The sequence below is a fragment of the Macrosteles quadrilineatus genome, unplaced genomic scaffold (assembly GCF_028750875.1).
Source record: "Macrosteles quadrilineatus isolate MER2022 unplaced genomic scaffold, UCM_ALF_1.0 Scaffold_1__1_contigs__length_201487025, whole genome shotgun sequence".
NCBI classification, from domain to species: domain Eukaryota; kingdom Metazoa; phylum Arthropoda; class Insecta; order Hemiptera; family Cicadellidae; genus Macrosteles; species Macrosteles quadrilineatus.
The window spans coordinates 125,422,714-125,449,507 of record NW_026542594.1 but is presented as its reverse complement, the minus strand read 5'-3'; the positions used below and the strand labels follow the sequence as shown (position 1 = coordinate 125,449,507).

The window sequence follows — 26,794 nt, the reverse complement described above, 5'->3', positions numbered from 1 at the left end:
GTCATAACGACAATCACGCCGTGACCACGGAGTCATACCGACGATCGCGCCGTAATCGCGAGTAATACTGACGATCATGCCGTGACCGCGAGTCATACCGACGATCACCCCGTGACCGCGGAGTCATACCGACGATCGCGCCGTAACCGTGAGTCATACCGACGATCGCGCCGTGACCGTGAGTCATACCGACGATCATGCCGTGACCGCGAGTCATACCGACGATCACCCCGTGACCGCGGAGTCATACCGACGATCGCACCGTGACCGTGAGTCATACCGACGATCGCGCCGTGACCGCGGAGTCATACCGACGATCGCGCCGTGACCGTGAGTCATACCGACGATCGCGCCGTGACCGTGAGTCATACCGACGATCGCGCCGTGACCACGGAGTCATACCGACGATCACGCCGTGACCACGGAGTCATACCGACGATCACGCCGTGACCACGGAGTCATACCGACGATCACGCCGTGACCACGGAGTCATACCGACGATCGTGCCGTAATCGCGAGTCATACCGACGATCATGCCGTGACCGCGAGTCATACCGACAATCACGCCGTGACCGCGGAGTCATACCGACAATCACGCCGTGACCACGGAGTCATACCGACGATCGTGCCGTAATCGCGAGTCATACCGACGATCATGCCGTGACCGTGAGTCATACCGACGATCGCGCCGTGACCACGGAGTCATACCGACAATCACGCCGTGACCACGGAGTCATACCGACGATCGTGCCGTAATCGCGAGTCATACCGACGATCACCCCGTGACCGCGGAGTCATACCGACGATCGCGCCGTGACCGTGAGTCATACCGACGATCGCGCCGTGACCGTGAGTCATACCGACGATCACCCCGTGACCACGAGTCATTTCGACCGCGAGTCACAAGTTTCTATAGGTACCTGTAAATTGTTACCCATTTTTTTGCTTTTCCAGTGCCACAAACGGTAAAGATTGATTTCGTATGCCTTTTTTGGTAACTGCAATACTCAAGACTTTCTTTTTATGCAAAGAAAAAAATCCCGTCCCGTCCCGTCCCGAAAATCGGGAAGGAAATAAAAATCCCGTCCCGTCCCGTCCCGAACTAAAAATTCAATCCCGTCCATCCCTAAAAAATACCGTTTTTGAATTTGTCTTTTGACATTTTGTCTACCCCAATTTCATTATTGCAATAGCCAATTTTTCACTATCATCCTTATAGCCCATTTTGGCAGTATACTGTCCATGTTTGATTTTGACTTTGAATGGGACATACATTGAAATGTTTCTAAACAAATCTACAACTGTGCTGAAACAATCTGAAGTCCCTTTTTCATTCTGGTAACATTTTAAGAGTAGGAACATGAAGCCTGGTGTGTATCAAGTTTTTATTTTTTTACGTCATAAATGGCATTTTATTGTTTTTGGTCCAAACTCTGGTTTAATACCACCTAACGTCGACCTTTTTTTTTATAGCATCATTAATTCACAGCCCAATGACAAATGGCATCTGGGTCTGGAAGCGATCTTGCATGGATTCAAACCAGCGACCTTTAGCCTAGATTTTAAGGCAAGCACTATAACCTCTCAGCTAGCCAGACAATTGTGTTGTACCTACTACGATGTACAGTCATGCCACAAGGAGGGTCAGACAACACCGAGGGTTAGATAATCAAGCCTCTACTATGCATCTTTTAAAACTATAAGAAACTTTCATATATAGTGACTCGGTTAGAAGCAACTTACAAATTTTAGACATTGAGCGTTGTATATAGCTCGGGAGCAGAGAGCGAGGGATGTGCCACAAACAATGATGACCAGTACATTGAGAATACTGCGTAGTAAGTAGCCTAGCTGATTGTCATCTGAAAATTATGCATACAAATAAGAATTTATGTGGAATGAGTTAATAAGATCACATGCTAGTTCCATAACAGAATTTTGTGTTGCTAGGCAATACAAATATCTTGCATATCTTAGATTTAAGCAACCAAGCAGAGGACTAAAGCAGATCTAACAACCTGGTACAATGAAGCAGTTGACAATTCACAATTTTGCAGTTTTTATAAAGGCAAGTAACCCCTTAAACCACAGGATAGTTGATTTGTCAGAATATTGAAACATGACTAACCGTCTGTAGCATTTCAGTTTGCCTTTCGCTAGCATAAATCGTAACATGATTCACTAGCATTCAACCTAAGTTTTTAACCTGTTGCTCACATACCCCTGCACTCTGCAGTATTTTTTTTAGCATGTAGGCCCTAACTGTTATGTGTAAATCTCTCCCCTATAGTAATCAAAGGTTGCCGGTTCAATTCTTAGAAAAGACAGTTGCTTTTTGATGGTTCGAAATTGGACCCAGCTGTTCTTGGTCATAAGGCTTTTAATAAATGGATTAAGAAACGGCTAATCGTAGTCAGTAACAAATCTACAACGATCATCCCACTCCATTCTACACTTACCTTTCCTGGCCATCTTAGGTAATTGATTGAATATTGTGTATAATTTATAACCGATGAGAATGGGTCACAGCATAGCATCTATCTTCATATTTTCCTATCTCATAGCTAATTTGTGATTTGTATAGTTTCCTTTTTAGGTCCTAGCTCGGAATAATTTTTTTATGTTACTTCAGACTTAGATCAAATCCATTCAGAATTAACCTTTGGGCTTTGAAGCCGGGACCTCAAGGACCGAAGTCCCACGCTCTACCAGTAGACCAGCTCACTCCCCCATCTACTCATATAGTATATGTATGTAGTGCCTAACACTCACTGATATATTCCACATCCCCTTGACACACCAAACGTACTGGATCTGCATCCAAAGATAGCACCATTTGTCCATCCATGTCTTCATTGTTGAATAGTATCTGTAAATATTTAAACAATGTTACATTTGAAAGGTTGAAAGCGTAAAGTAAGCATTTTTATTGATTTCATGTACAATTTTATTGATTGGTTTTAATACGTTTTTATATTAATATATGTATAAAAACATTGTTTGTCTAATGTTTCAATACCCAGAAAGAAAACTCTGTATGTCACCGATCGTGTTTTAAAATCAAAGACACTGACAAAGGGTTAAAAGTTGTTTATCAATGCACTTGTTTATAATTATAAGGTGGAGTAGGATTGATATGATTATGCTTACTTTACAGCATAGATTTATTCTGCAAAATATTTTTAAATTAACAATCAACTGACCTATCTATTTTGTCATGTCTACATCTAAAAACCAGATTGCTGCTAATGATTTGTCAATCCAACCATAGTACCGTCAAAATAATTATCTTTACATTCGTAATTACGTACAAGGCAAACAGCAACAGTATCATTAGAACCTAACAAAGGGCTAACGTAAAGCAATTCTGGCAAATTCATCAAAATCTAATTGTTTCATTATCAAGTTGTTTTTGTTTCACAACGTCAAACTTTGCATAATCCTCATCAGATTCATCCAACAAAATTTCACTATCATCCATCAATTTATCAATTTCACTCACTTTTTAGCCTTCTTAAACAGAACACAAATTCAAAACCAGGCACAACATTAACACATAGCCTATCAGGTTTTTTAACCATCCAAACAAACCCAAATTGAAGAAAATTAATGCAGAATATCGTAAAATCAATGTTTGGTCAACCAAGTGTAAATATCTGTCAGGAAAACCTTGATGCTTGTCTGATAGGCTTGGTACAGTACTCTGGTGAGATTTAGTGATAGACAGAAATGCTCTTTGAACTTAAAGCAAAGAGTTAATATAATGATAACCTATAAGCGATTAACGTTACTCTTTTGAACAACAGTAAACTTTAAAATCCCGGAACTAATGAAACTTTTGTGGTGAAAGTAAAAAATTTATTCCACCTGTTTCTTTCATTTCACTTATATTCTAAATATTTGAGAGGCAGGTGCAAAAAACTAACATGATTTGTTAAAGTTAATAATTTGAAGGTTTAATATGAATCAGACGGAAACACAATACCAAACTCAGTACCTAGCTCAGTGGTAGCAGACATTTTTAGTTCTAAATAGCTGCCTGCATTATATCATCTCTGGCTTACAATGCAGTCTAACCTGTAACGGTACGTCCCTGTCTTTAGACCACCGTAGAACATTAGGTCTATGGCTGTGGTAAACAATTACTATAAGGATTTTAACCCTTTGCGGTCGAATGGCGAGTATAGGTCGCCGTGTGCCATTTTCTCAACTGCTCAAATGATGACCTATATTTGCCGAAAAAAATCCTACCTCAAAGGGTTAATGGTTTTATTCTAATACAGCATTCACTGAGAGTTAAAATGTAATTTTTTTTTAAGTGAACAATATTCCACAATCCACACACTAGTTTCTATTTACCTGGATATCAAACTTGTAACAGTCTGGTGGAGTGATAGGCCCAGCAGCTTTGAAGTTGACTGTTTTTATAGCAAACTTCAGGGAAGCCTTCACCAGAGCTGAGAAGTTTATGGTGATATTGTGCTCCTTAAAAAAGGTTTTGCTTGAGAAATGTTTGGAATCTGAGATATTGAGCAATGGACAGTCTGAAACAAATTTTGAAATTAATGGTGTATCACTAAAACAGCAACATAGTTTATAGAAGATTCAACTGTGAAAATTATGCGGGTACTGGCAAAAGCAGAGCAAGTGGTTTGTCCAGAACAGTGCTCAGGTTGTTTATTACAGTTATAGACAAACGTATAATAGTAACGAGAATATGACATCTTTACAGTAGATTTTTAAAATAATCCATTTTTTAAAGTTTTTTCTTAACTCATCTCAAAAAGAAAAAAAAATACTTCCACACCAACCAACAAATATTCACACACTGTTAATGAGTTTTCCCTTTTCTAAGTCATGGATTGGCAAGCACGTGTACACATATTGCAGGCACTGCAAATACACACATGATTTGCGATTCTTCACATGATTAGTGAGTCTTATTCTAACTCACTCTCCTCATTTGTCTTTATTCCTTCCTCTTTCCCCGACCCGGACTGAGAAAGCAGTGGGAATTTCCAGTGTTCCTTTAAGCCCCTGTCACACGGAGCTGGTTTTCTCGCCGCAGACGAACTAGCAGCTAGAACCAGCGGAAAACCAGCATCGTGTGACTGATTCTCCAGCTGCTAGAAACACTCGCATGAGCTGGTATCTCTAGCCGCTGAAGGGTTTAAACAGTTTAATATTACAAGCGCTTGAAGAGTCACTAGCAGGTCATGTGACCACCCAGCTGTGGTCTCTAGCACCATTCCAGCTATGTCTGACATTATCAAGCTAGTTCTCGCTGTTTAAATACAAACTTTAATTCAATTCACTCACAAAAATCAATAAATTATCTGGGAATTGATATTGATTCACAATTAAATTGGCAAAATCACATTAAAAACCTATCAAAAAGACTACGTTCAGCAACATTTGTTCTTACGATAATCAGGGATACTACTAATTTAAAAACACAAATAGCAGTATATCATGCATATTTTTCATCGATTATGAATTATGGAATTACTGTATGGGGCTCATCAAGTCAGGCCAAAAAATATTTGTCCTTCAAAAAAGAGCAGTAAGAATAATGGCCAGAGTTCCCAATAGAACACATTGTAAAGATTTATTTATTCAGTTTAAAATTTTGACCTTTTTTAGCTCTTATATATACAAATTGGCATTAATGGTTAAAAGTGATTTCGATACATTCATGGACTGTCAACCATCTCATACACATAACACAAGATTCAAAAATATTATAAAACCAATTCAACATAGGCTTAAAATATTTCATTTATCTCCTCAGTATATAGGGCCAAAAGTTTACAATAAACTACCTGCTGAGATAAAAAACATTGCCTCAGTTTCTAAATTTAAATCATCTTTAAAAAGTTTCCTTTTGGAGAGGGAATTTTACTCACTAGAAGAATATCTTGGAGATGTGATTACAATTTGAAAGGTATTACTTCTCCCATAAGTTTGTATTGATTGCTTTATTTGATTTGTATTTTATAATGTAGATTTTTATAATGTAGATTTTTCAATGTATAATTTTATTAGACTTAATGACAAATCACCTGTCAAGAGAATTGATGTAATGTGATGATGTTAAATAAATAAGCAAAACGAATTTAAATTAATTTAATACATTTAAACTAATCTATAATAAATTTAAAATTTCATGTTTAGAAATTTGTTCACGCATTGCCGTAATTTTCTCGTTACGATTGCTATATCTCACCTATATTAACTAAATGAATGTGTTTTTTTTTATGTTGATAAAAGATCAAGTCCTTTTGTTATAGGCCTACCAGAACTTATTCTATTTTAATAAGTTAATTTACATGCCCGTAGTAGACAAAATAACAGTGTTTATATGTAAATATTTTATTTTTTTTCTTGCACTTTTTACTTCAATGATGGTTGATCATTGAAAAACATCACTTCTAATACCAACATTATTTTAGTTGTTACATTTAAGTAGTTACATCCACTTACATCACCAGACTTGCAAGTTGTAGCGCTAGTTCTCCAGCTTCGTCTGACAAGACTTCTAGCGCGAAGAAGACGGGATCAGATTCCAGATCCCGAAACGTTGTGTATTGTTTTTTACTTTCGTGATGGAAAATGTCCGCAATAAACCTTTGAACAACTTCTAGCGCGCTGGAGAACTAGCAACTAAAGCTGCTGGTTCTCGCAGCGAGAACTAGCTGCTGGAACTAGCTCTGTGTGACAGGGGCTTTACACACAAGCCTTCAATTGTTTGCACTTTGGCCTTATAGTGTGTATGATGGAACCTGTGTCCTAAACCTCTATCTACTGGCCAAATTTTTAAGGCCAAGGACTGTCCCCAGGTAGACAGAAGTTCAGGAGACAGATTCCATCTTTTTTACTATAATATGTAGGTTTGAATAGGGCACAAACATAAAAATACCCCCGCCGCAGCAAACCTGCCGACTAAGCGAATTTCCATTTGTCTGAATTGATTTTTAGTTAAATATATTTTAATAACATTAGGTTTAACGAGTACCTAGGTTTGCTGCTACAAGGAAACTAATAAAGTGGGTTTTTGAGTAAAATATTGATAGCTTAGTACAAAATAAATAAATTTGCCAAGTTTGATCAAAATATATCCATAAACAAGCAAACTACAACATTTGACAATATCCTCCATAAGAATAACATGGAAATTTTAAATTTACAATTTTTTTTAATTTTCTCCGTTACTAATAATCGAACAAAAATTCTTTTACATACTAAATTATTTGTTTTTTTAAGCTCTTTAAAAAGGTCTAAAGAGAAATCGGGAAATTTTGTGTTTTGAGGGTCAAAAGTGAGAAAAGCCAATTTTTACCCCATAAAACCCCCTCTGTAAAGCCCCGTTCCCATGGTCCGATCGTGCTGGTTCGCGAACTCATTCAAGTTTATCCCGCTTTACACCTTTAAACCAAATTTCATCAAAATCGGACAAAAATTACTCAAGTTATCGCGTTCACGGACGTATATATATATATATACATATATAAAAATTTGAACGAATGGTGTTTTTGGCCTCTGGGGACATCAAAATGAAAAAATAAATCGGTCCCGGGTCTAGGTCTTACCGTGCCACCTACGGTAATAGCTACTTCCCTAAAGGGAATTTCGCTAATATTGTAGACCCCTTCATACCCACCATAGAGCCGAGTCAGGGCTAAGAAATAGTTTGGCCAAACTGTGAAAAAAGCAGTTTGACTCCAATAAACATCTTACAACTTATTTATTCTACAGTATTTGAAAGGGGCTAAAATAGCATTTCAGGTTATTTAAAAAACATGTTAGTAAACACAACTGATGATAACAAAGTTAGTGAAACTTATCTGAACGCTACTGACTGAATTGAATCAAAGTGATAGGATATACAGTGTATGAACAGATAACTAAAGATGATTAGGCTACTTAATAGGTTTAGTTGACTTTTCGTTTCAACTAATGATTTAGTTTTTTTTAGTTGATTTTTTTGTTGGGTTATCAGAAAGAAATTTTATTTTTTTATTTCAAGAAGCAGCCGTATAAAGCCGATTGGAAAAGTTAAGGTTAAATACGAGGGATTCGTCTGTAGACAGTAATCCAGCACTGAAATGATGATTTCTGGTGAAATTAGGAGGAGTCCAATCAAAGACACCAAACATAGAAGTGTTCTAGAAGACTAAGATATCTGAAATTGACATGGGAGGCTTAACATATCTACTGAAATGTAACCCCTTAATAGACAAAAATAGATGACCTCTGATTTACTTACTAGTGTCAATCTGACTATTAAAAACGTAGCTTTCGTTGAAACCAAAAATGATGCCTTCCCTGTAGTTGGATATGCAGAGTTCAGGTCTATCCATGGTGTTGTTCTCATTGGTGTATGAATACGGCCCAATAGCATCCGACAGGCTGGCATACTGTCAACAAAGAGAAACTTGTTAGTACAGAGCAAGGCACAATGTTCAGAACTATAAGCAAAACTGAACTATGAATCATCAATTTTTAATCTAGCAAAAACTATTCTTGTTTAGTTTTATAAAATCATGGTGCAACTTTTATTCAAATTCATGTTTTAGCCCCTGAGCTGTGATATAATTAAATATCCCCGCCACAGCAAACCTGCAGACTAAGCAAATTTCTATTTACCTGGCTAGATTTCTACTAAAATATTCCCTTATGCCGATCATGCAAACTATCCGATGGTTCGCAAACTCGTTTGAATAAACGTAGGTGTATACGTTTGTACAAAATCAAAATTAAACAGTAAATAGGTCCCGGGTCCATGAGACCAACGGTAATAGGTTATTCCTTACATAGGAAATTTGCTAAAATAGGTTTTTACCTTTTTCAACAGCTCAATGCAATGTAACTTAGGTTACAGCCGTATCGGAATTACAATGCCATCATCAGACACATAAGAGAATTTAGCTGAAGCAGCGTCGTCACAGTTAAATCTTTGTGTTCTTGATGATGGCATTGTAATTCCGAAACGGCTGTAGCCCAAGTTACAACGTATTCTCTTGACAAAAGTGAAAACCTATTTTCAAAGTGATTTTAATAGTGTGAAACACTGTTATAAGAATAACCGAGGAATTCACACTGGTACCCCTGCATCCTATAGACTCAGTTTTGTTAGTATTCAAAAACAGCTTTGTTGACTGTTGTGACCGGATACGCTCAAACGAGGTGGATTGCGGCAGGTTACCCAAAGCATAGCCTCCAAGAGGCCCAAACTTGACTTCTGGAAAAAATTTTTACTTTAAACCCAGACAGTATAATAGGAACCCCTAAGTTTTGGTTCATCTATAAAAATAATCTGATTGTACACTTTCCACTTTTGGTAAATGTTGTGCAGCATCTGAGTTAAAATAAACCATCAAATAGTTGGCAGTACAAAACAAAAACGGTGGAACAAAAATGGTGGTCATGGTTAAGTGTATAGCTGTGTCCAAAGTAAAAAAAAAATACAATTTTTGTGTCATGTATTTTGTTTCATTTTTTTAAATAACTAACTTCAACCTTTATAAAATCAAAATCCTGTATGTATAATTTTATGATCATAGATTTTAAGATTTTTTTAAACCACTTTTAAATATAGTCGTGCTATCAGAATGTAAATTCATACGAAAACAGGCCAACACATTTTACTCAGCAGTTTACTAATAACGGTGATCTATCAATACCAGTAATACTATCTTTGTGGCTTGATATTCATTAATCTTTCATCCCAGTATGGTAACTGATATGAATACTATAGGAATGAATGAGCTTCTTTGTTGGATGAACTCAATGCATTTATGATTGACCTACTTTAAACCAACACATTTTGGTTGGGAGGATTTCTCAATAGTTTTTACTTGTGTATAACCATAAAAACACTGAATAACTTTTAGTCTGATTGGAGACCATAAAGTATAATCAAAGATAGTTTTTTATGCAGTGGGTAACACGCACTGAAATAAAATATGAATATTAGGATTACAGTTTATGGTTGATTGATAATAGTTAATATTAGATAGATTACTAGAAAATAAAAATTATTATTTTAAATCAACGTCTGTAGGCCTATATAAACATGTTGGAATACAAAGCAAACAAAAAATAGCATTAATAAAATAGGTTAGGCTATAAAATTAACTTCATAAAGACTTAAACATCTTTCTTAAACTCACCCCAACAACAGCATAATCTAATGTGTCATAGAAATCATCTTTGTTGTAAATTGCAAACGGTCCTAAATTAGGAGGGTAAGCGTTGACCTCCCTTTCTTCTGTCCAACCTTTGAGAAAAAGATGTGAAAAAGAAATACGATTATCCCACGTATAGTTCACATGATTATATCTACTGTGGGCGAAGAGACAAAGCTGAAAATAAAATCACATATTAGCCATAGACTCATAAAATTCACTTCCAACTTTTAGCATGATTTATAGTTTTTTATATTATTGTCGACAAATGTGACAAATTATACGATGGGTAAACCTTTTAGGTACTGTATTTCTACATATTCTATATTCAAACTAGAGCGTTAATCATGCATGGAACAAAACTTCTTTAACTTTGACGTCCAAAACAGTCGTCTATGATGACTACTACTTGTTTGCATCATTGTGCAAAATAGTTTTTGCAAATGTTGTTGTCACTAGTATTTTGAATACAGTTTTCATTAGGGAACAACTTTGTTGGCGTCCGTAATAAGAACTAAATTCACATGGTTAATTTTTTTAATATTTCATCTTAGTTTGTGGTATCAGTTCATCAGTCGTATGACTTACTACTGTGGTGCTTCATCTATTTAAATCATAAACCAGCTTCCATTATTTCACTTTTAGCTTTTGCATCACATAAGCACATAGTATGTGTTAACTTACTATATCCTCTAAGAATTCATCCACAAAACTAGATCAGAAGAGAATTGTTTAACAATCTTCATAGGTAGTTTTGAACTTGGAGCTTAAAACATTAGTGGTACTGTATGTTAAATATAGGATTATACAGCAGTTATCAACTCTTTAGTATTATAGATTTAAATGTTGTAAAGGAAATTGTATTTTCTTCACATTATATTTTATTGTAAGTACCCTATTAGGACAAATTTTCCTAAAATACAACAAATAAAAAATAGTTGACAATGAATTGTGTAGTAGGCTACAGTACTAAAAATTAATCCATTAAACTTCAATCAACATTATCTGTTTACTATATCAATAACTAAATGAGAGTAAATATTAGTTTAATCCCACAAGTTTTCCGGTAACAATTTTGGGGGCAAGAGTTCTGGTCGCGTAAACAAAAGGACCGTTGATAAAGATTCTATTCAGTTTGACTATTGATAGTAAAAATCACTGGTTAAACAACAAAACAAACTTCAAACAGATTAAACTAAACTGTGATATTATATAGGTAGGCCTAACTGTGAAATTTAGCTTCACACGGATCAATAAACAGTATTATATAAGTAACAACAGAATTGTAAATACCGGTACCCTTGTTTCAGTAAACCTGCAGACTAAACAAATCTCTGGTTCGTTATAAGGTTTTTATTCAACCGGTTTCATAATAATTGGAGATATATGTTTAGATCCCCACAACTGCTCTTAAATGTAATCAAAACTAATTTTTTTTCCTGCAGTCACCCGACAAAGTGGGCTCCCTTGCACAGATTATAGTACAGAAAGCCTTACTTTGGCGCACAGTTTTTACTTTGGTGCACACCAGTATTCCAGACCAACCAAACAACACAAAACAGCGTGCTTTTATTATACTGTACACGTAATCCGTGTACGCTTGAAAATAAGTTGGCAACACATAAAGACATTACAACTACAATCAGCTGGTGCAGCGTTTCCCATTTCGTTCAGTGTTTGGATTTAACCTAACCAAAAAATGTGTTGTACAGTGTTTGGAAGACTAATTATTTATATGATTTATAGTAACTGTAGGAAAAATATAATGTGTAAACACGAGTGCAAACTGACTTTGCTGCACTAGAGAAACTTTCCACACTCGCCTACGAAACATTTCTCTTGTGTGCAGCAAAGTGCTACTTTGCCCACTAGTTACACAAATAACTATTGTCTTCTTCTTAGCAGTAAACCTGAATAGTCACGAAGCCAAGATGTTGTTTAGGCTTCCTATACCGGGTGTGATCCTAAGTGTTAAAATCCTTCTCCTAAACTTTTTTCAATACAAAATCAACCAAGCAGCTGGAAATGTATTGATCTATGGAGAGATATTTGTACTTATACGCTATGATGTGTTGGTTATTAGACTTGCCAGTGAACAGAAATACTGCAAGTAAAGTTGAGGTTTATATTGATAAGATGTTTATGTTTTAGTTTGGAAGTAAACTACACTTTTTAATATTAATAAGAAAAGATAGAAGTCAGGACATAATCAATAATCATACATCATAAATGTTTATAGTGAGATATTCTGTGTTGCTTCATTATATGGGAAGATCCCTCAATCAGTGTTTGTCAAATATTTGTGGTGGGAACACTGATACATGGAGTAGTAGCCAAATAAACAAATAGTAGCCTATACGCATGGTAATGGAATATACCGCATGAATTAGGGAAAAAAACACTAAACAAAATAAATTTGGAACTACACAAACCTTGAAATATTATTTAAAACTTTGTAATTTATGTAATTCAATAATATGTTGAGGGGTCCTAAAGTACAGTAGCTAAACATTATTAGCTAGTTTGTCATTATCTTCGGCTGCATACACATTTTACATAAACACCTAACAATTTCTTTTCAATAAATGTGATGTGGAAAGCCAAAAGGGACCTCTTGTGGGCGATGCAAAATATTCAGTACAGCCGATATAAGTAATTAAGGTCGAAAATATTGAAATTCGGGTTTTTATCGATTGTTATACCTCATTTAACATAGAACAGGACAGTATCGGTTAAAATATTGAATCAAAGATGTAAAAGGTCGAAATAAATCATTTTGTTACCCTCTGCATGGTCAGAGAAAAGGTACCTCTTGTCGCTCAATGTTATTTAGCCAAAACCACAAGAGGTCTCATTTCTAATGTTCACTTTATAAACAGACTTTAGTACAAAAAATGAATTGTCTTGCATTCTAGTGGACATTTAGAGAACTACAACCAGGTTCAGCTTACGGAGAACAAAATATCTAAAAAATGTTGCAGTCCTGACAAGGATACCTTTTTTATGTTTTGGAGAACATAGGGCCGACAAGAGGTCCCTTTTCTGAAATGTGATTTTTACAACATGCTTCGATAAAACAATTATTTAAATGAACACTACGGTGAGTTAAGACAAAAATTGGCATTGCCTTCAAAGAGGACAGAGGGAGGAGGGGGTTATAGGCTTTCTTTTGATACCAAAATCGTTTCTTAAATTTAAAAAAAAAACTGTTTTTATGCATATTTGAAATTTGCAAATAGTTTTTCTCAAAATAACCCTTTTCCATAAAAAAAATTCAAAGTCCTATGACTTTAACAGAAAAAATCGTAGATGCATAGGACTTGCACAAAGTGATTCGGATTTTAATAAGGAATTCAAATATATATATATATATATAAAACTCAAAATTGAAAAATCCCGATTAGAGGTCCCCTTTTTGCCTTCCACATAACAAATGTATTATGTTGTGTAACAATAGTAACACTTATATTAACAATGCATGTTCTTGCATACCTATATTTTCATCTAAAATTAACAGCTTTAAAAGAATAATTTAAAAATGAAAATCCTACTGTAAAATAGTTAATGGACAAAAGCAATTGTTGGTTTCATTCAGGCTAAAAGTTACTTTTGCTATATCGTAGGCTTGCTACATTATTTTATTGATCAATACAACTCATTGAAGGTACATGACATGATGAGAGGTGGGTCATCAGTCTATACATTCTCTAAATGTGGAAAGGAAGGTCCTTTTTTAAGATTGTGGGCACAGTAGTTTTTATTCTTTTCCTGGATGTTTAAAATAATTTATATCTATTATGACTGACACCAGCTGATTCTGGATCTCTAATAGCACTCAGGTTTACTCATGTGGGTAGATTTTATAGGGGCTCTTTAAAAAAGACTTTAGATGAGGGTGAAATGGTGTGGGTGTGAGTGCATTGGGTTTTCAGTTAGCTTTACACACAGCCCACAGCTTTGAACTGCAGTCTCTCCCAAAAGGTTACAACAATTATATAAAAAAATTTCTTCCCTTGGCTTATCAATATTCCATTACAACAAGATGAGAGCAAACAAAATAACAGTAAACAAAATTAACAAGCATTTGAAATCAAAAGTAACCAAGGTCAATTTCAAGTATTTCAACAGATAAAAAAAGTTAAGTACAGAAAAAATAATTTGAGTGCTTATCCATACAGGGGTACAGTCGAACCTCATTTGTACGAACCTCAATAAAACGAATTCCTCGATAAGACGAATTTTTTTAAATCCCCTTGAAACTTTCATATAGGTCAATACTAAAAACACCTCTATACAACGTAGTAATTAAGTTAAAAGCCTCCATAAAACGAATTTGTTTGTGATATGGGCTAGGACTGATTAACCTCTATACAACGAATATTCTTAGTACGGTACAAAACCTCTACAAGACGAACGTGGCCTCTATAAGACGAATTTCTCATAATCTTAACCTCCATAGTACGTTAGTTTTCAAAACAAACAGAAGCTTGTCTCGACATGAAACCCCCACCCATCCCTCCTCCTTCCTCAGTCATTGTTTGGAGAAACCTTGGAGCGAGGAGAAACCTCTATAAGAAGAATAACAGCAGCATTAAACCTCGATAAAACGAACCTCTTTATTAAGAATACCTCTATAGTAAGAATTTTTCCCGTACCCCTTGAAATTCGTCTTATAGAGGTTCAACTGTATATTAACATTACTTATTTACAAACAAATGTTCTTACCTGAGTAGTAACTAGTAGTATTTTGAAAACCTGAAGCAAAAATTTGTATGGAAAACGTCTTCTGGCATGCCACTTTTCAATTGGATTCATAAAGAAAAATCTAAGTTTTCTTCTCATTTTATTCACATCATTCAGTCTGGGTGTTTCCATGCTCTCGGTTGGAGAATCATTGCGCATAGAAGAATGAGCTCCTGGCATGAGAGATTGGTACTCTAAAACATCAGCAAATGCATGATGCCGTTTAAAACAGTATATTATACAAGGTACACAATGTGAAATGTTCCGGAGACTCACAATGAAATAGAGATAGATATTAAATTATGCCCTAGCCTATATAAATAAAATATGTGTTATTTATAATTTTAATTTATTTTAATGGAGAAATGAGTGCAAGCTTTGGATATGAATGTCTTCAAGCTGGAAGGTTGAATTATACTGAAGTTTGTACATGCGTTACTACATTTAGCTTAGTGAAAACAAGCTTTATAATAGGAAGGTCATGTTCCCTCAAATCAGATCCCACCATCCTTTAGAAGAGATATTGATGAACAACATTGCATAAAAACGTTGCTATTTATGTATTTATGTAACATTTGGAAATACAACATGTTAATGTCACACCATTTGTTGCCAACAAAGCTGTGCTACCCTTTTAACAAGGCCCCTAACAGTTCAAGATTAATTCCCATGTTCAGGTCCACTATGTTCAAGGAGATGGGACCAGTTAGGCCTACGGTATCTTAGTTATTATGAACTCTGAGGAAAAACCGGAAATAGTCTTACAACGATTCTCTTAAGCACGACTGTACTGTATATTATTCTGTGCAAAGAGGTAGCTTAATCAACTTCATTTTGTAACCTATGTAATAAGTTAGTCATTGTTGTTTTACCCTAATTTTATACTCGTTAAAAAAGTTAGGCCAACATTAAGTAACTGTTGATTTTTATAGGTTTCACCTAGTTAATCATGATCAAGCATTCAAATTAAAGGCGTAAGTCGTATGTGAAACATTGACAGCTATCAATCTGGTTTGGTTGGTTAGGTTAGGTTATGATAGTTTAATTTTATAATAGGCTAGATATATTTTAAAATATTGATTATTAATCAATATTTTCAATTCGATAGTTTCAATCGATATTAGCATAGCCCAGTTAAGAAACTGTACCCCCGGTAAACACCGAGCGAGCAAGAAAGACAAAATAGTTCATCATTAAGATGGAGATAGGTTTAAATGTCTTAACTTAAAGCATATTTTACCTTCCATTGGTTCCTGCCATCTACTATCTTCTTGAAAACTTTGATTTGGACTAGCAGTACTGCTCATTCTAAATGTACTACAGTATAGGCCTAGTGATGTGAAAAAATATCAAAATACCTATGTAACTTATCTTAGTCCGTAATAGCACTTTTAACACAACTATAAAATCTTCAATGTGTTAACTCCAAGATCCATTTAGCAACATTACAGTGAAGCTCTCTCTTTCTTCTTTCCAATTCTTTACCCTTTATTCTTATCAATTCAGTGCAACATTTAGGTTTGGCAAGATAAGACAGGGTAGTGTACAACACAAAGCAAAATTATAATTGTCTTAAAAAAAAACACATGGAAATGGAAAACTTATGTCAGAACAGAACGTAACTTAACTTACAACCAAAAAAGTAACTACTGTATGACAATTGACAAGACAAGACAAACTAGGTTACCACAACACAAACGGAATCGTCGGAATCACAAAGGGAATCGAATCGAATACTATTATACTGTGCAACGAACATATGATTGATTGATTGATGACAGGAGAGAAGAAACACTACACAACAGCTGGTGTGTGGCCAGTTTTGCCACTAAAACAGTCATCTGTGAAGTTTGTCTAAATTTATTTATTTATTTATTTATTTATTTGTTTACGGTGTAACACCATTTTTACAGGGTTGACATAACAGGGTTGACATGCTGATCAGATACAATATTGAAAGATCCTAATTAAATTTTCTTCCCTTCTGCCTTTTCTCATGCTCTTTTACTTTTTTTTGTGTTTTGCAGGATTTATTAAAAGGCAGATAGGGACTAACATCACATGCTAATGGAAAAAAACTGGTTGAATAGCAAGCATAACAATGGATAGAATTAGGTATAAATAACAATCGATAAATACTACAAGAAAACATGCGACTAGATAACAGAAAGATAATACATACATCAATTCAATACTAACATCACATGCTAATAGAAAAAGAAAAACTGGTTGAATAGCAAGCATAACAAAGGATAGAATTAGGTAACAATAACAATCGATAAATACTACAAGAAAACATGCGACTAGATAACAGAAAGATAATACATACATCAATTCAGTACTAACATCACATGCTAATAGAAAAGAAAAACTAGTTGAATAGCAAGCATAACAATAAATAAAAATTTGGAAACAATAACAGTCGATAAAATACTACAAGAAAACATGCAACTAGATAACAAGAGAGATAAAACTACATCAATAGTACAAGCAATATCAATAAACTAGTGACAGACGGCAATAATGACTAGAGAGCATTGATAAGGAAGCATTGACAGAGAATTAAATTATTACACAAGACTTGTACAATTAAATCACAGCAGAACGAGATTACTGTTCCTCAAGAACCGAAGACGCAATCCTCTTGACAACCCGTGGACAGCAGTCAAAGAAGTCCACATAATGACAGAGCCGATTGCCGAGTCGATGCAGTCTAGGCAGAGGGCTATAAAGTTCATAGTTCGTGGAGCAGTGTTGGCGAGCAAACAGCACATTGGAACGAGTGGATCTAGGTGGGGAAACATGCAGGTCAATCAGCGCAAGCAGATCAGGACAGTTGATTCGTCCATTTAGTATCTTGGACAGGAACATGGCATCACTGATTTCCCTCCTCTTGGCCAGGGTATCAAGTCCAAGAAACCTTCTGATGTCCTGGGTAGGTACATCCCGGTACATGTAACCCATCCTACACCCAATAAGACGTAGAAATCGGCACTGGACACTCTCCAGACGATCAATGTAGCACTGTTGGTGGGGTGACCATATAGAGCTACAATATTCAAGTCTTGACCTCACCAAAGAAATGTACAGTGTGCGAAGCGCCTCTATACTCAGACCACATCTAGAGGATCTCATGATGAGTCCCAATATCCTGGTGGCCTTAGAATAAATTTCCTCAATATGGCGTGAGAAACTCAGATCCGCAGACAGTACAACACCCAGATCTCGAATGTTGTCACTTCTAGCGAGGGGCAGGTTGCTTAGGCAGTAATTATAATCCACAGGCCTTCTAGCTCTACTATATGTAACCACCACACACTTTTTAACGTTGAGCCTCATGCAGTTATCGGTGCACCAATCTTCAACACGCCGAAGACATTGCTGAAGTCGAAGGCCGTCCTCACTAGAGCGAATAGTTCTAAAAATCTTCAAGTCGTCTGCGAACAGGAGACAGTTGCAGTCAAGTACATCCACAACATCATTGACGAACAGGGAGAATAGAAGCGGTCCAAGATGAGAGCCCTGTGGCACTCCAGAGAGAGCAACAAAAGGATCGGACAATGCATACTTGAATTTAACTTTGAGGGATCTGCCACTCAAATAGGAGCTGAACCAACTGAGTAGACTGCCGCAGATCCCATACCCCTCCAACTTTGCAATAAGATGTTCATGACTGACAATATCAAATGCCTTTGAGAAGTCTAAGTATATACAATCAACCTGGCTACCTGAGGCTAAGGCAGAGGTGACTAAATGTTGGAGAAGAGCTAGATTGGTGAGAGACGATCTTCCCGCTATAAATCCATGCTGTTCAGGGATAATCAGAGCTTGTAAGTGGAACATAAGTTTGTCGATGAGAAGGCACTCAAATACTTTGCCCAGAGCAGGTTGAATAACAATTGGCCGATAATTTGTGACTTCTCCCTTGGATGAAGATTTATGAATTGGCACGACGTAGCCTTCTTTGAGTGCATCAGGAAAGATCCCGGCTTGAAGACTCTTGTTGAAAAGTACAGTAAGTTGAGGGGCAAGTAAGTTTGAGCAGTGTTTCAAGACAGATGCAGGTATGTCGTCAGGGCCAGTTCCCTTGAATTGGTTGAGTTCAGAAAGCTTCTTCTCAACATCTGATGATTCAAGCACGATTGAGGACAGGTTCATTTGATTTCCGAAGTTATAACGAGAAGTCGAAGAGGAAGGAAGCTTGTAGACTGATGAGAAGAATTCAGCAAACAAGTTACATATTTCGGAAGGTGACTGTGATGAATAACCATTGTATGTAAGTGATGGTTCATTGGCGGAGGATGACGTCATGCTCTTAATAAAACCCCAGAAAGATTTTGGGTTTGAGGTGATGGCTGAGTTCACATGATTGATATAGTTATCATAACATTGTTTTGTAAGAATCTTACACTGGGAACGAGCCATAGAGAACTTGACATAATCCGAGGTGCGAAGAGTGGACTTGTATTGGGAATGGAGTATTTTCTTCCTGATGACCAGTCGCCTCAACTCAGGGGTAAACCAGGGTGGAAAGTGAGTTGAATTGATTTTCTTGAGGGGAGTATTCTCCAGAACAACGTGACGCACCAAATGCAGGAACTGGTCGAAGTGTTCATTGACGTCCTCGGGTATATAGTACACCGTACCAAGTAATTGACTGAGATGCGTAAAAACCATCGAGCAGTCGATTCTATTAAAGTCTCTAACAAAGAGTGGTTCTTCATGAGTGGTGTTATGGGGCACACAAACCTCCAGGGCAAGAGCGGGATGATGATCCTCAGCAGGCAGAAGGAGATCCAGGGCATTCCTCACGGAATAATATGAAGAAGAAATTATTAAATCAAGTGTAACACCTCGGACATTGGTAACAGTGTTAATTTGTTGAAGTTGATACAAGTTCATCATATCAATGACCAGACCAGATGACTTGCACTTGGGAGTAGGCTGGTCACAGGACCAATTCGTACTCGGCAGATTAAAGTCACCCAGAAGCAGTATGGAAGAGGACCCCGAGTCTTGGGAGAGAAGCTCATCAACACCGCTGCACAAGTCAGCATATACATGAAACGGCTGCTGAGGGGGTATATAACAGGCACCAAGTATTAAAGGTTTATGTGCACCATATTGAAGAGAGAGAACAATATTTTCAGAGTTGGGTGACAGAGTAGGTAAAACTTTTCTAGGGATCAGTGAGCCAAGCGCAACAAGAACACCACCTCCACAGGATTTGCTACTGGTAGCGGGACAACGGTCGAATCTGTGGACATTATAATTGGACAGACCAAGCTCAGAGTCTGTGATGTCCGGTGTAAGATTTGTTTCTACCAGAACGATAACGTCATAGACGCATGTTGAGACAGCTTTTTTCAAGTCATCCAGTTTGGTTCGTAGGCCATTGACATTCTGGTAGTAAACGTGTAACTTGCTGCGACTAGGCCTATCTAGTTTTTTGCTGATACAATTTTAGGGATTCCGTTCCGGTATTTGATTGTCAGCCCAGCCTCTCCAGCCTTAGTCCGAGCCTCCAGATTCTCCCGCAAGTGGCTGAGCTGTTTCCTTTCACGCTTGGTTCGGTCTCTTGTGATAGACACATTGGCGAGGGATTGGTCAAGATTCTTTAAAATTTCGACGTCTAGATTTTTCATGAAGTCCATGACGATAGCTTGATCTTTGAAGATAACTTTTAAAGGTCTAGGACCTTTGTTAGAGGCTTTCCCAATCCTATAAGTCTTGAAGCCCAAGTCTTGATTTGGCTGACAGAATTTATTTACCAGTAGGGTTACGGTGGTGTTATCATGATTGACTCTCGACTCAACAACGGAGCTATCAGATTCAACGATCCCATATACTATGATATTGCGTGAGCAAATGTTACGCTCGGCAATTTCTTCGAGGATGGTATCACAATTTACAGTTTCTGGAGTCGCTATTTTCAGGTCACTGAGCTCTTTCTCAAGGGAGTCAAGCCGCTTTTCTGCCCCTATAATCCTGGGTTCCAAAGAAGCAAGTGTTTGGTTTACCCCTACAAGTTCACTTTTCATAGCAGCAATGTCTTCAGGTACTCCAGCTAACTTATTCATCATATCCAACATTTTATCAATCTTGCCAGAAAAAACATCAAAACGGGCCTTCAATGTGTTTGAGGGGTGAGTTTCAGGATCAACACAGTCGACACGGTGGCAATACCATTTTTTCTTGTTGTTTGAGGATAAAGCTGCGTACTCAGTGTCAGAGATATTGACGCACGAGGAATGGAACCATCGACAACACTTTTTCTCACATTTAATACCTTTTTCGGAGTCGAGAACCTTGTGCATACACACCACGCAAACCTCCTGACCAGGAACCAAATCCATGATTTGTGTTGAAAATGATAATCGATCAAATGCCGAAATAAACAAGGGTCTATTATGATGAAAAGTTACTAAGCAAGAGAAGTCTATTGCGATGGAGACTGACTGTACTGGAGGGCTATACGAAGATATGCTGACTGTACATGTGAGGTCTATTGCAATGAAAAACGACTGTGAAAAGAGGTCTATTACGCAGAAAAACTGACTGTACTAGAAAGGTCTGTTGCGAAGAAAAACTGACTGTGCTAAGGAGGTCTATTTCAGTGAAATGCTGATTTACAATGGATGTCTGCTATTGGAGAAACAGACTGTACTAGCAAGTGTATTAAAATAATTCTATACAATAAAATTTTCTTGGCCTAATCAGATTTTTGAGATTAGTTTATTGTTCAGAGAGTGTTAAACTTTCTAAAAAACCAAAATATACAGGTCTGAGAGCTTTAGTTTTTAAATTGGCCTTAATACAAAAACTGAAGTGGTGACACTATGGTTGTGCCGCCAATTTCTGCCGACAATCCACTAAGTTAGTTAAGATTCTAAATTATCCTTCACAGATACAATAAAAATGTATTCACGGCATACTCTGTATAGCACTAGAAAATAATTTCACTCACAAATATTTAAATTACTTAGTACTTTTTAAAAATTGTAAAATTTGCCAAATGAGACAATCGATCTTTCAAACCAGCTGATAGCAGAAGCAGACGACGATATGATACCAAAGATACCCTTAACCAGTGAAATCATTGATTATATAATATTGCATGCATGTGTGTGTGTGTGGTGGTGGATGAATCTATCAAATATAGAAGCAAAGGTCATTCCTGATCTTATAAGAGTATACTCCTTGAATATACTCCACTATCAGTATTAAAATTTGGCAAACGTGTTGAAAAATGTGTTCGTGTTCGTGAAGAATCTTCATAGCTCTAGGAATAAGTAAGGATTATCCAAACTACTTGGTAAAACCATAGATAAAACATATGTGTTTGTGTTATATATGGTATAACCACAAAGAAATATAATACATTACATAGGATATTCTATGATAGGATACAAGCTTTATGGACAACCGTGAGTTTTTAGCTCTGGTACGTTAGGGCGAGGAACGGTGATGGGGAAATGAAAGAGGGTTGGGGAACGAATAGAATTTCCTCTCTACACACAAGCGACTGGTGCTAGGCACAACTTATGTGTACCATTGAATGTATCCTCCCTCTGTTTCTTATACTCCTCTGTGGTCCTATAATACAGCAGGCCAACTAACACGTAAAGTAGACTTCTCATCCCATTGTAAAATCTTAAGCTTGTTTTTCAGGTTGTTAGCACCGGGCCTGGGCACTACCACGGCCGCCTTTAACTACAGGCCGCGGCCTGGTAAAATTGGCAACGTCGCAAGTAGTGTTGTTCAGTGACAGACGTCCCATAAGATAACATGGCAGACAGGTGACATCAGCTCATTAATTCGCACTTTATTGATTCAAATTTAAATTTATGAACATAAATTTATTAAAATATTGAAAATAAAACATACAGAATCGAAAAGCGAAACAATATGAATTAAAAATCGATATCTGTACATTTGAAGCGGAGTCAATATTGTCATAGTCCAGTAACCAATCTTTCGTAAATACGCAAATACCATTAGTTGCTTCCAAACAAAACAGCTGTTACAACACCACTTGCGACGTTGCCAGTTCGAAGGCCGCGGGCTGGAGTTAAAGGCGGCCGTGGCACTACTGTCACAGAAAGTTTGTTTGTATTGTGTTTTATAGTTACCGGTGTTTTATGATTTGTACTTTACTTTTTGGTTATATAACCAGGGCACGGGCTATGATTTAATTGGTTTAATTGGTTAAATAAGGTTTTAAATTACTGTAATAAAAATAAACAAATTGTAAGCAAAAACACGCCCCTAGAGGCATCGGAGGGAACTAGCCTTCACTAATTTTTAATTTTGAGAGTTGTCCTCCGACCCATTAAAACCAGGCTGAGAATAACTACGGACTCGCATACAACAGCCATATTTAATCATTTTTAATTTAACAAATTTTTATTGTATCAATGTGTGTATAGTAACGTTTTTGACAAGTGTAAATTTTTGTAAATATATATTTTTTTCAAGAGGCTGGTGGCCTCTTTTAACCTTGCATTTTCCCGTCCACATAGACTACAGATCTGAGCGTAGAACGTATACAGCAAAGCAAGGGGTGGGCCGGTACAGTACAAAGGTGAACTGGTACTAAATAAAATGTTTGTGGCAGTGACCAGGATCCGAACCCACGACATCGCTGCCTTGGGCCTGAATTCCGTGACGCTACCAACTGAGCCACCGACTCACCAAACTTAATTAATTTAATTAATTTAAATTTAATTATTTATTTTTTAACTTAGTTTTAATGAGTAGTCTATCCAAGAAACTTCGGTCGAAGATTAAGAAAAGTGACATCAACATTGGCTTCAGCTGATGCATAAGGATGTGACAAATCTACTAAGGGGTATGTTTATTTCGTGGTATTTACGCTTGAAATGAACCTTTTGGTTCAATTAAAGTGGTTTGAATACCTGTAATGTCGATAGTCCAAGTGGTTGTGCAACAACTAGTTTTGGCTCACAATGGAGCCTTCTTCAGGGTTTTCGCAAGCACATTGTCGATTCTTCTGAAGGTCGTCAAAGTTCATAAATACACAACATAGAAAACATTTAAAATACACACACAACACGCATGACTATAGGCCTAGCTTTAACGACGCGACCGACGGGAGTTTACGTCTAGACATTCTTTTGGTTCAATCAAAACCTTGGTATCCTGAGAATAACCCGATCATTCTACAATACAAGTGCCTCCACAGCAAAATTGCAGACCACGCGCAAATTTCAATTTGTCAGATTGGATTTTTACAAAGTATTTCCATAAACAAGACATATTTATTCCCCATTTAAATAACACGCTATATTTCACTAATACTTATAGGTTTGCTGCTACGGGGAAGGAAGAAGGTGTTTTTTTTCAAAATGTTAATAATCTTGGATGAAATAAATCAACTTGCCATGTTTTAAACAACTCAATAACTCATTTATTTGGCTATATATAACAATAACAACATTCATAAACAACAAGCAACCCACAACAGTTTTCTTTTTATCCGTAAGAATAACATAGAAATCTTAAATGTACAGTCTATTTCCGTAAACTTTAATTTTACAACAACGCTTCAATATACAAAATTATTGTTTTTTTAAAGCTGTACTTGACGGTTGGATTGAAAATCGGGCACTTTCGTAGTTTAAGGGTGACATTTTGAAAAACCCTAATTTAGAACATTTAAAACCCCCCTTAATATTTCGTTCCCAATGTTCCCATGACCCGATCTCGCTGGCTCGTGAACTCATTTAGTTTATCCTTTCAAGCCAAATTTAATCAAAATCAGAACAAAGGGGCTCGAGTAATCACATTCACGGACACACACATATTTATTTAAAGCCGTTTTAAGTCTCTGGTGACATCAAAATCAAAAAGTAAATTCGTCCCAGGCCGGGCACAGGTCTTGATGTCTTACCGTGCCCCCTACTTCCCTAATGGATACTTCCCTAGGGAAATTCGCTGAAAGTAATTTAACCTTTTTATTTAGACACTTTTATTTCTTTTAATTTTACTGTGTCTTTATACGAAGCTTTATTAGCATTGCTTGATATAAAATGAGTGAAACAATTATTATAAAATTCTATAAAACTTATAAAAACAAGCCTTTATGAATAAATAGATTTTGTTTTTAATAAGGAAAATAGAACTGAAATATAGGAATTTTGATATCTTCAGAAAGTATTATAAGGACACTTAGATGTCTAAACTAATAATAAACATATTATATAGTACGTAATTTTTATCAGCAGTTCCCTTCGTATACTAAAAAAAGTAGCCGGATGTTCCCTTCTATTCTCAGTCTCTTGTTTCGTTCCATATGTTTGTGTTTTAGTTGAAGATTGAAGATCGCTCGATTGCGCATGCGTTAAAGTCTTTCGTCACGTATAGCCATTTTTGCTAAACACAAGTGTTTGCTTTATATAATTTAAAGTATTTCTTCTCATTAATGTCAGAGCCACAGTCCGCTCTCCTATTAAGAAAACAGCTCGCAGGTATTGTGCCAAAATTATGAAAATATGTTTTAACTTTACTCAGTATTTACCATTTAAACCGAGATGGCTAATACCACTCCACCATTTTAATCTTTCTCAGACAAAAACTACCTTACTCATGTCTGTGACAATTTTACTTTACAATAATTAAGTAATATAAATATCTATTTCTGTTAGGATATCTAGTTAATAGAAGTATTTTTATCCTTATTCTAGTTCAGAATTTGAACAGGTAACTTATGTTGGTCAATGCGTTTTATTGTCTCAATAGTCATCAGTTAGGTGGCATAATAGGCAAGTATAATAAAGATTTTGGTCCACAAATTAATTCGAAATATTTCTTTTGGCCTTTCTAGATAAAGTGAAATTGAATTTTCATTTGCACTAGGCCTACCACCACATCTATAGCCTTGACATGGGTATGCTCAGAGGCTGAGATGAAACAATCTTTTTAAGCACCACATTGCTCTATTAGGTTATGAAACAAGAACCACATATGGATAGCCTATAATCATGATCCTCAAAATAGCAGTGTCAGCATACCAACTCATTAAGATGTACTGAACATGCTGTCCAATCATGTTTTAATCATGATAAGCCCAAGGTTTTTTATCTGATCTTAAGCAATGCATTGAAAATTAGCATGGTAACTTAGTTGAGCAGTTGTCACTTATGCCTAGGGTATTAAGATTCAGTGATATGCTACATTATCCTTTGTCTTATCCAACAGGCTATAACACTGAGGGTCTAAAAGTCACTTCTAGGCAAAAGTTTATCGGCACTTTGACTGCCAAGTTTGCAGTTAATTTAAGTTAGGACTGAAAAATCCTACGTAGGCCTACTGATAATTAACTTAACTTAAATAAAATTGGTTTTCTGAATGGCCAGTTAGCAATCTGGGCTAAACTTAATGCACATTTTCCCAGGCCTTGGTCTAGTAATCAATTGTGACTTCACTGGTTTTGTTGGCAAACCTTTCATAAGCATTGAAAATAATCAATTGTTTCTCTTTGAATTCAAATAAGTTATCCTTGATGAGGATAACATTGCAACCTCTTTTTTGTTAAAGGAAGTTAAGGAGTTAAGTTTTATGGTTATCGTCTCTTTAAGTTCATCCCTTCCTCTGCGTTAGGCATATGCCTAGGTACTTCATATTTTTGTGTGAAATTTAATGTGTCTGGACATAACTTGCGTTGGAAAAGGAAATGCCTAAATCAGCAATAATTGCTTGAAAACTCATGCTAACTTAACTTTAAAAATATAGGCCTAGAACAGGAAACATTTTAAATTTGGACATTCCGTACTAAGTTATATATGGTTTCCTCTTTGTCACACGTCTTCTCACTAAAATTCATTTACAAAGTTGATAGCTTA

General features: G+C 36.4%; 2 protein-coding genes across 4 annotated transcripts in view; one reads left to right on the top strand and one right to left on the bottom strand.

The window, feature by feature from the left end:
- The window catches only part of LOC128984440 (mucolipin-3-like), a 44,081-nt gene extending 27,569 nt beyond the window's left edge, over positions 1 to 16,512 (bottom strand). Inside the window, exons 1-7 of one of the 2 annotated variants that reach the window (XM_054403768.1) lie at positions 16,171 to 16,512; positions 14,913 to 15,124; positions 10,173 to 10,364; positions 8,267 to 8,417; positions 4,360 to 4,544; positions 2,773 to 2,869; positions 1,744 to 1,862 (exon numbers count right to left, since the gene is read on the bottom strand). In XM_054403768.1, coding sequence (XP_054259743.1) covers positions 1,744 to 1,862; positions 2,773 to 2,869; positions 4,360 to 4,544; positions 8,267 to 8,417; positions 10,173 to 10,364; positions 14,913 to 15,124; positions 16,171 to 16,237 — 1,023 coding nt within the window. In that variant the 5' untranslated portion in view covers positions 16,238 to 16,512. The remainder of the gene's footprint in view (positions 1 to 1,743; positions 1,863 to 2,772; positions 2,870 to 4,359; positions 4,545 to 8,266; positions 8,418 to 10,172; positions 10,365 to 14,912; positions 15,125 to 16,170) is intronic. The other variant, XM_054403763.1, reaches the window with a different exon arrangement.
- An 8,762-nt stretch (positions 16,513 to 25,274) lies between these two features.
- LOC128984423 (ubiquitin-conjugating enzyme E2 G1-like) overlaps positions 25,275 to 26,794 on the top strand; it is a 28,505-nt gene continuing 26,985 nt past the window's right edge. Inside the window, exon 1 of one of the 2 annotated variants that reach the window (XM_054403747.1) lies at positions 25,275 to 25,420. In XM_054403747.1, coding sequence (XP_054259722.1) covers positions 25,375 to 25,420 — 46 coding nt within the window. In that variant the 5' untranslated portion in view covers positions 25,275 to 25,374. The remainder of the gene's footprint in view (positions 25,421 to 26,794) is intronic. The other variant, XR_008489990.1, reaches the window with a different exon arrangement.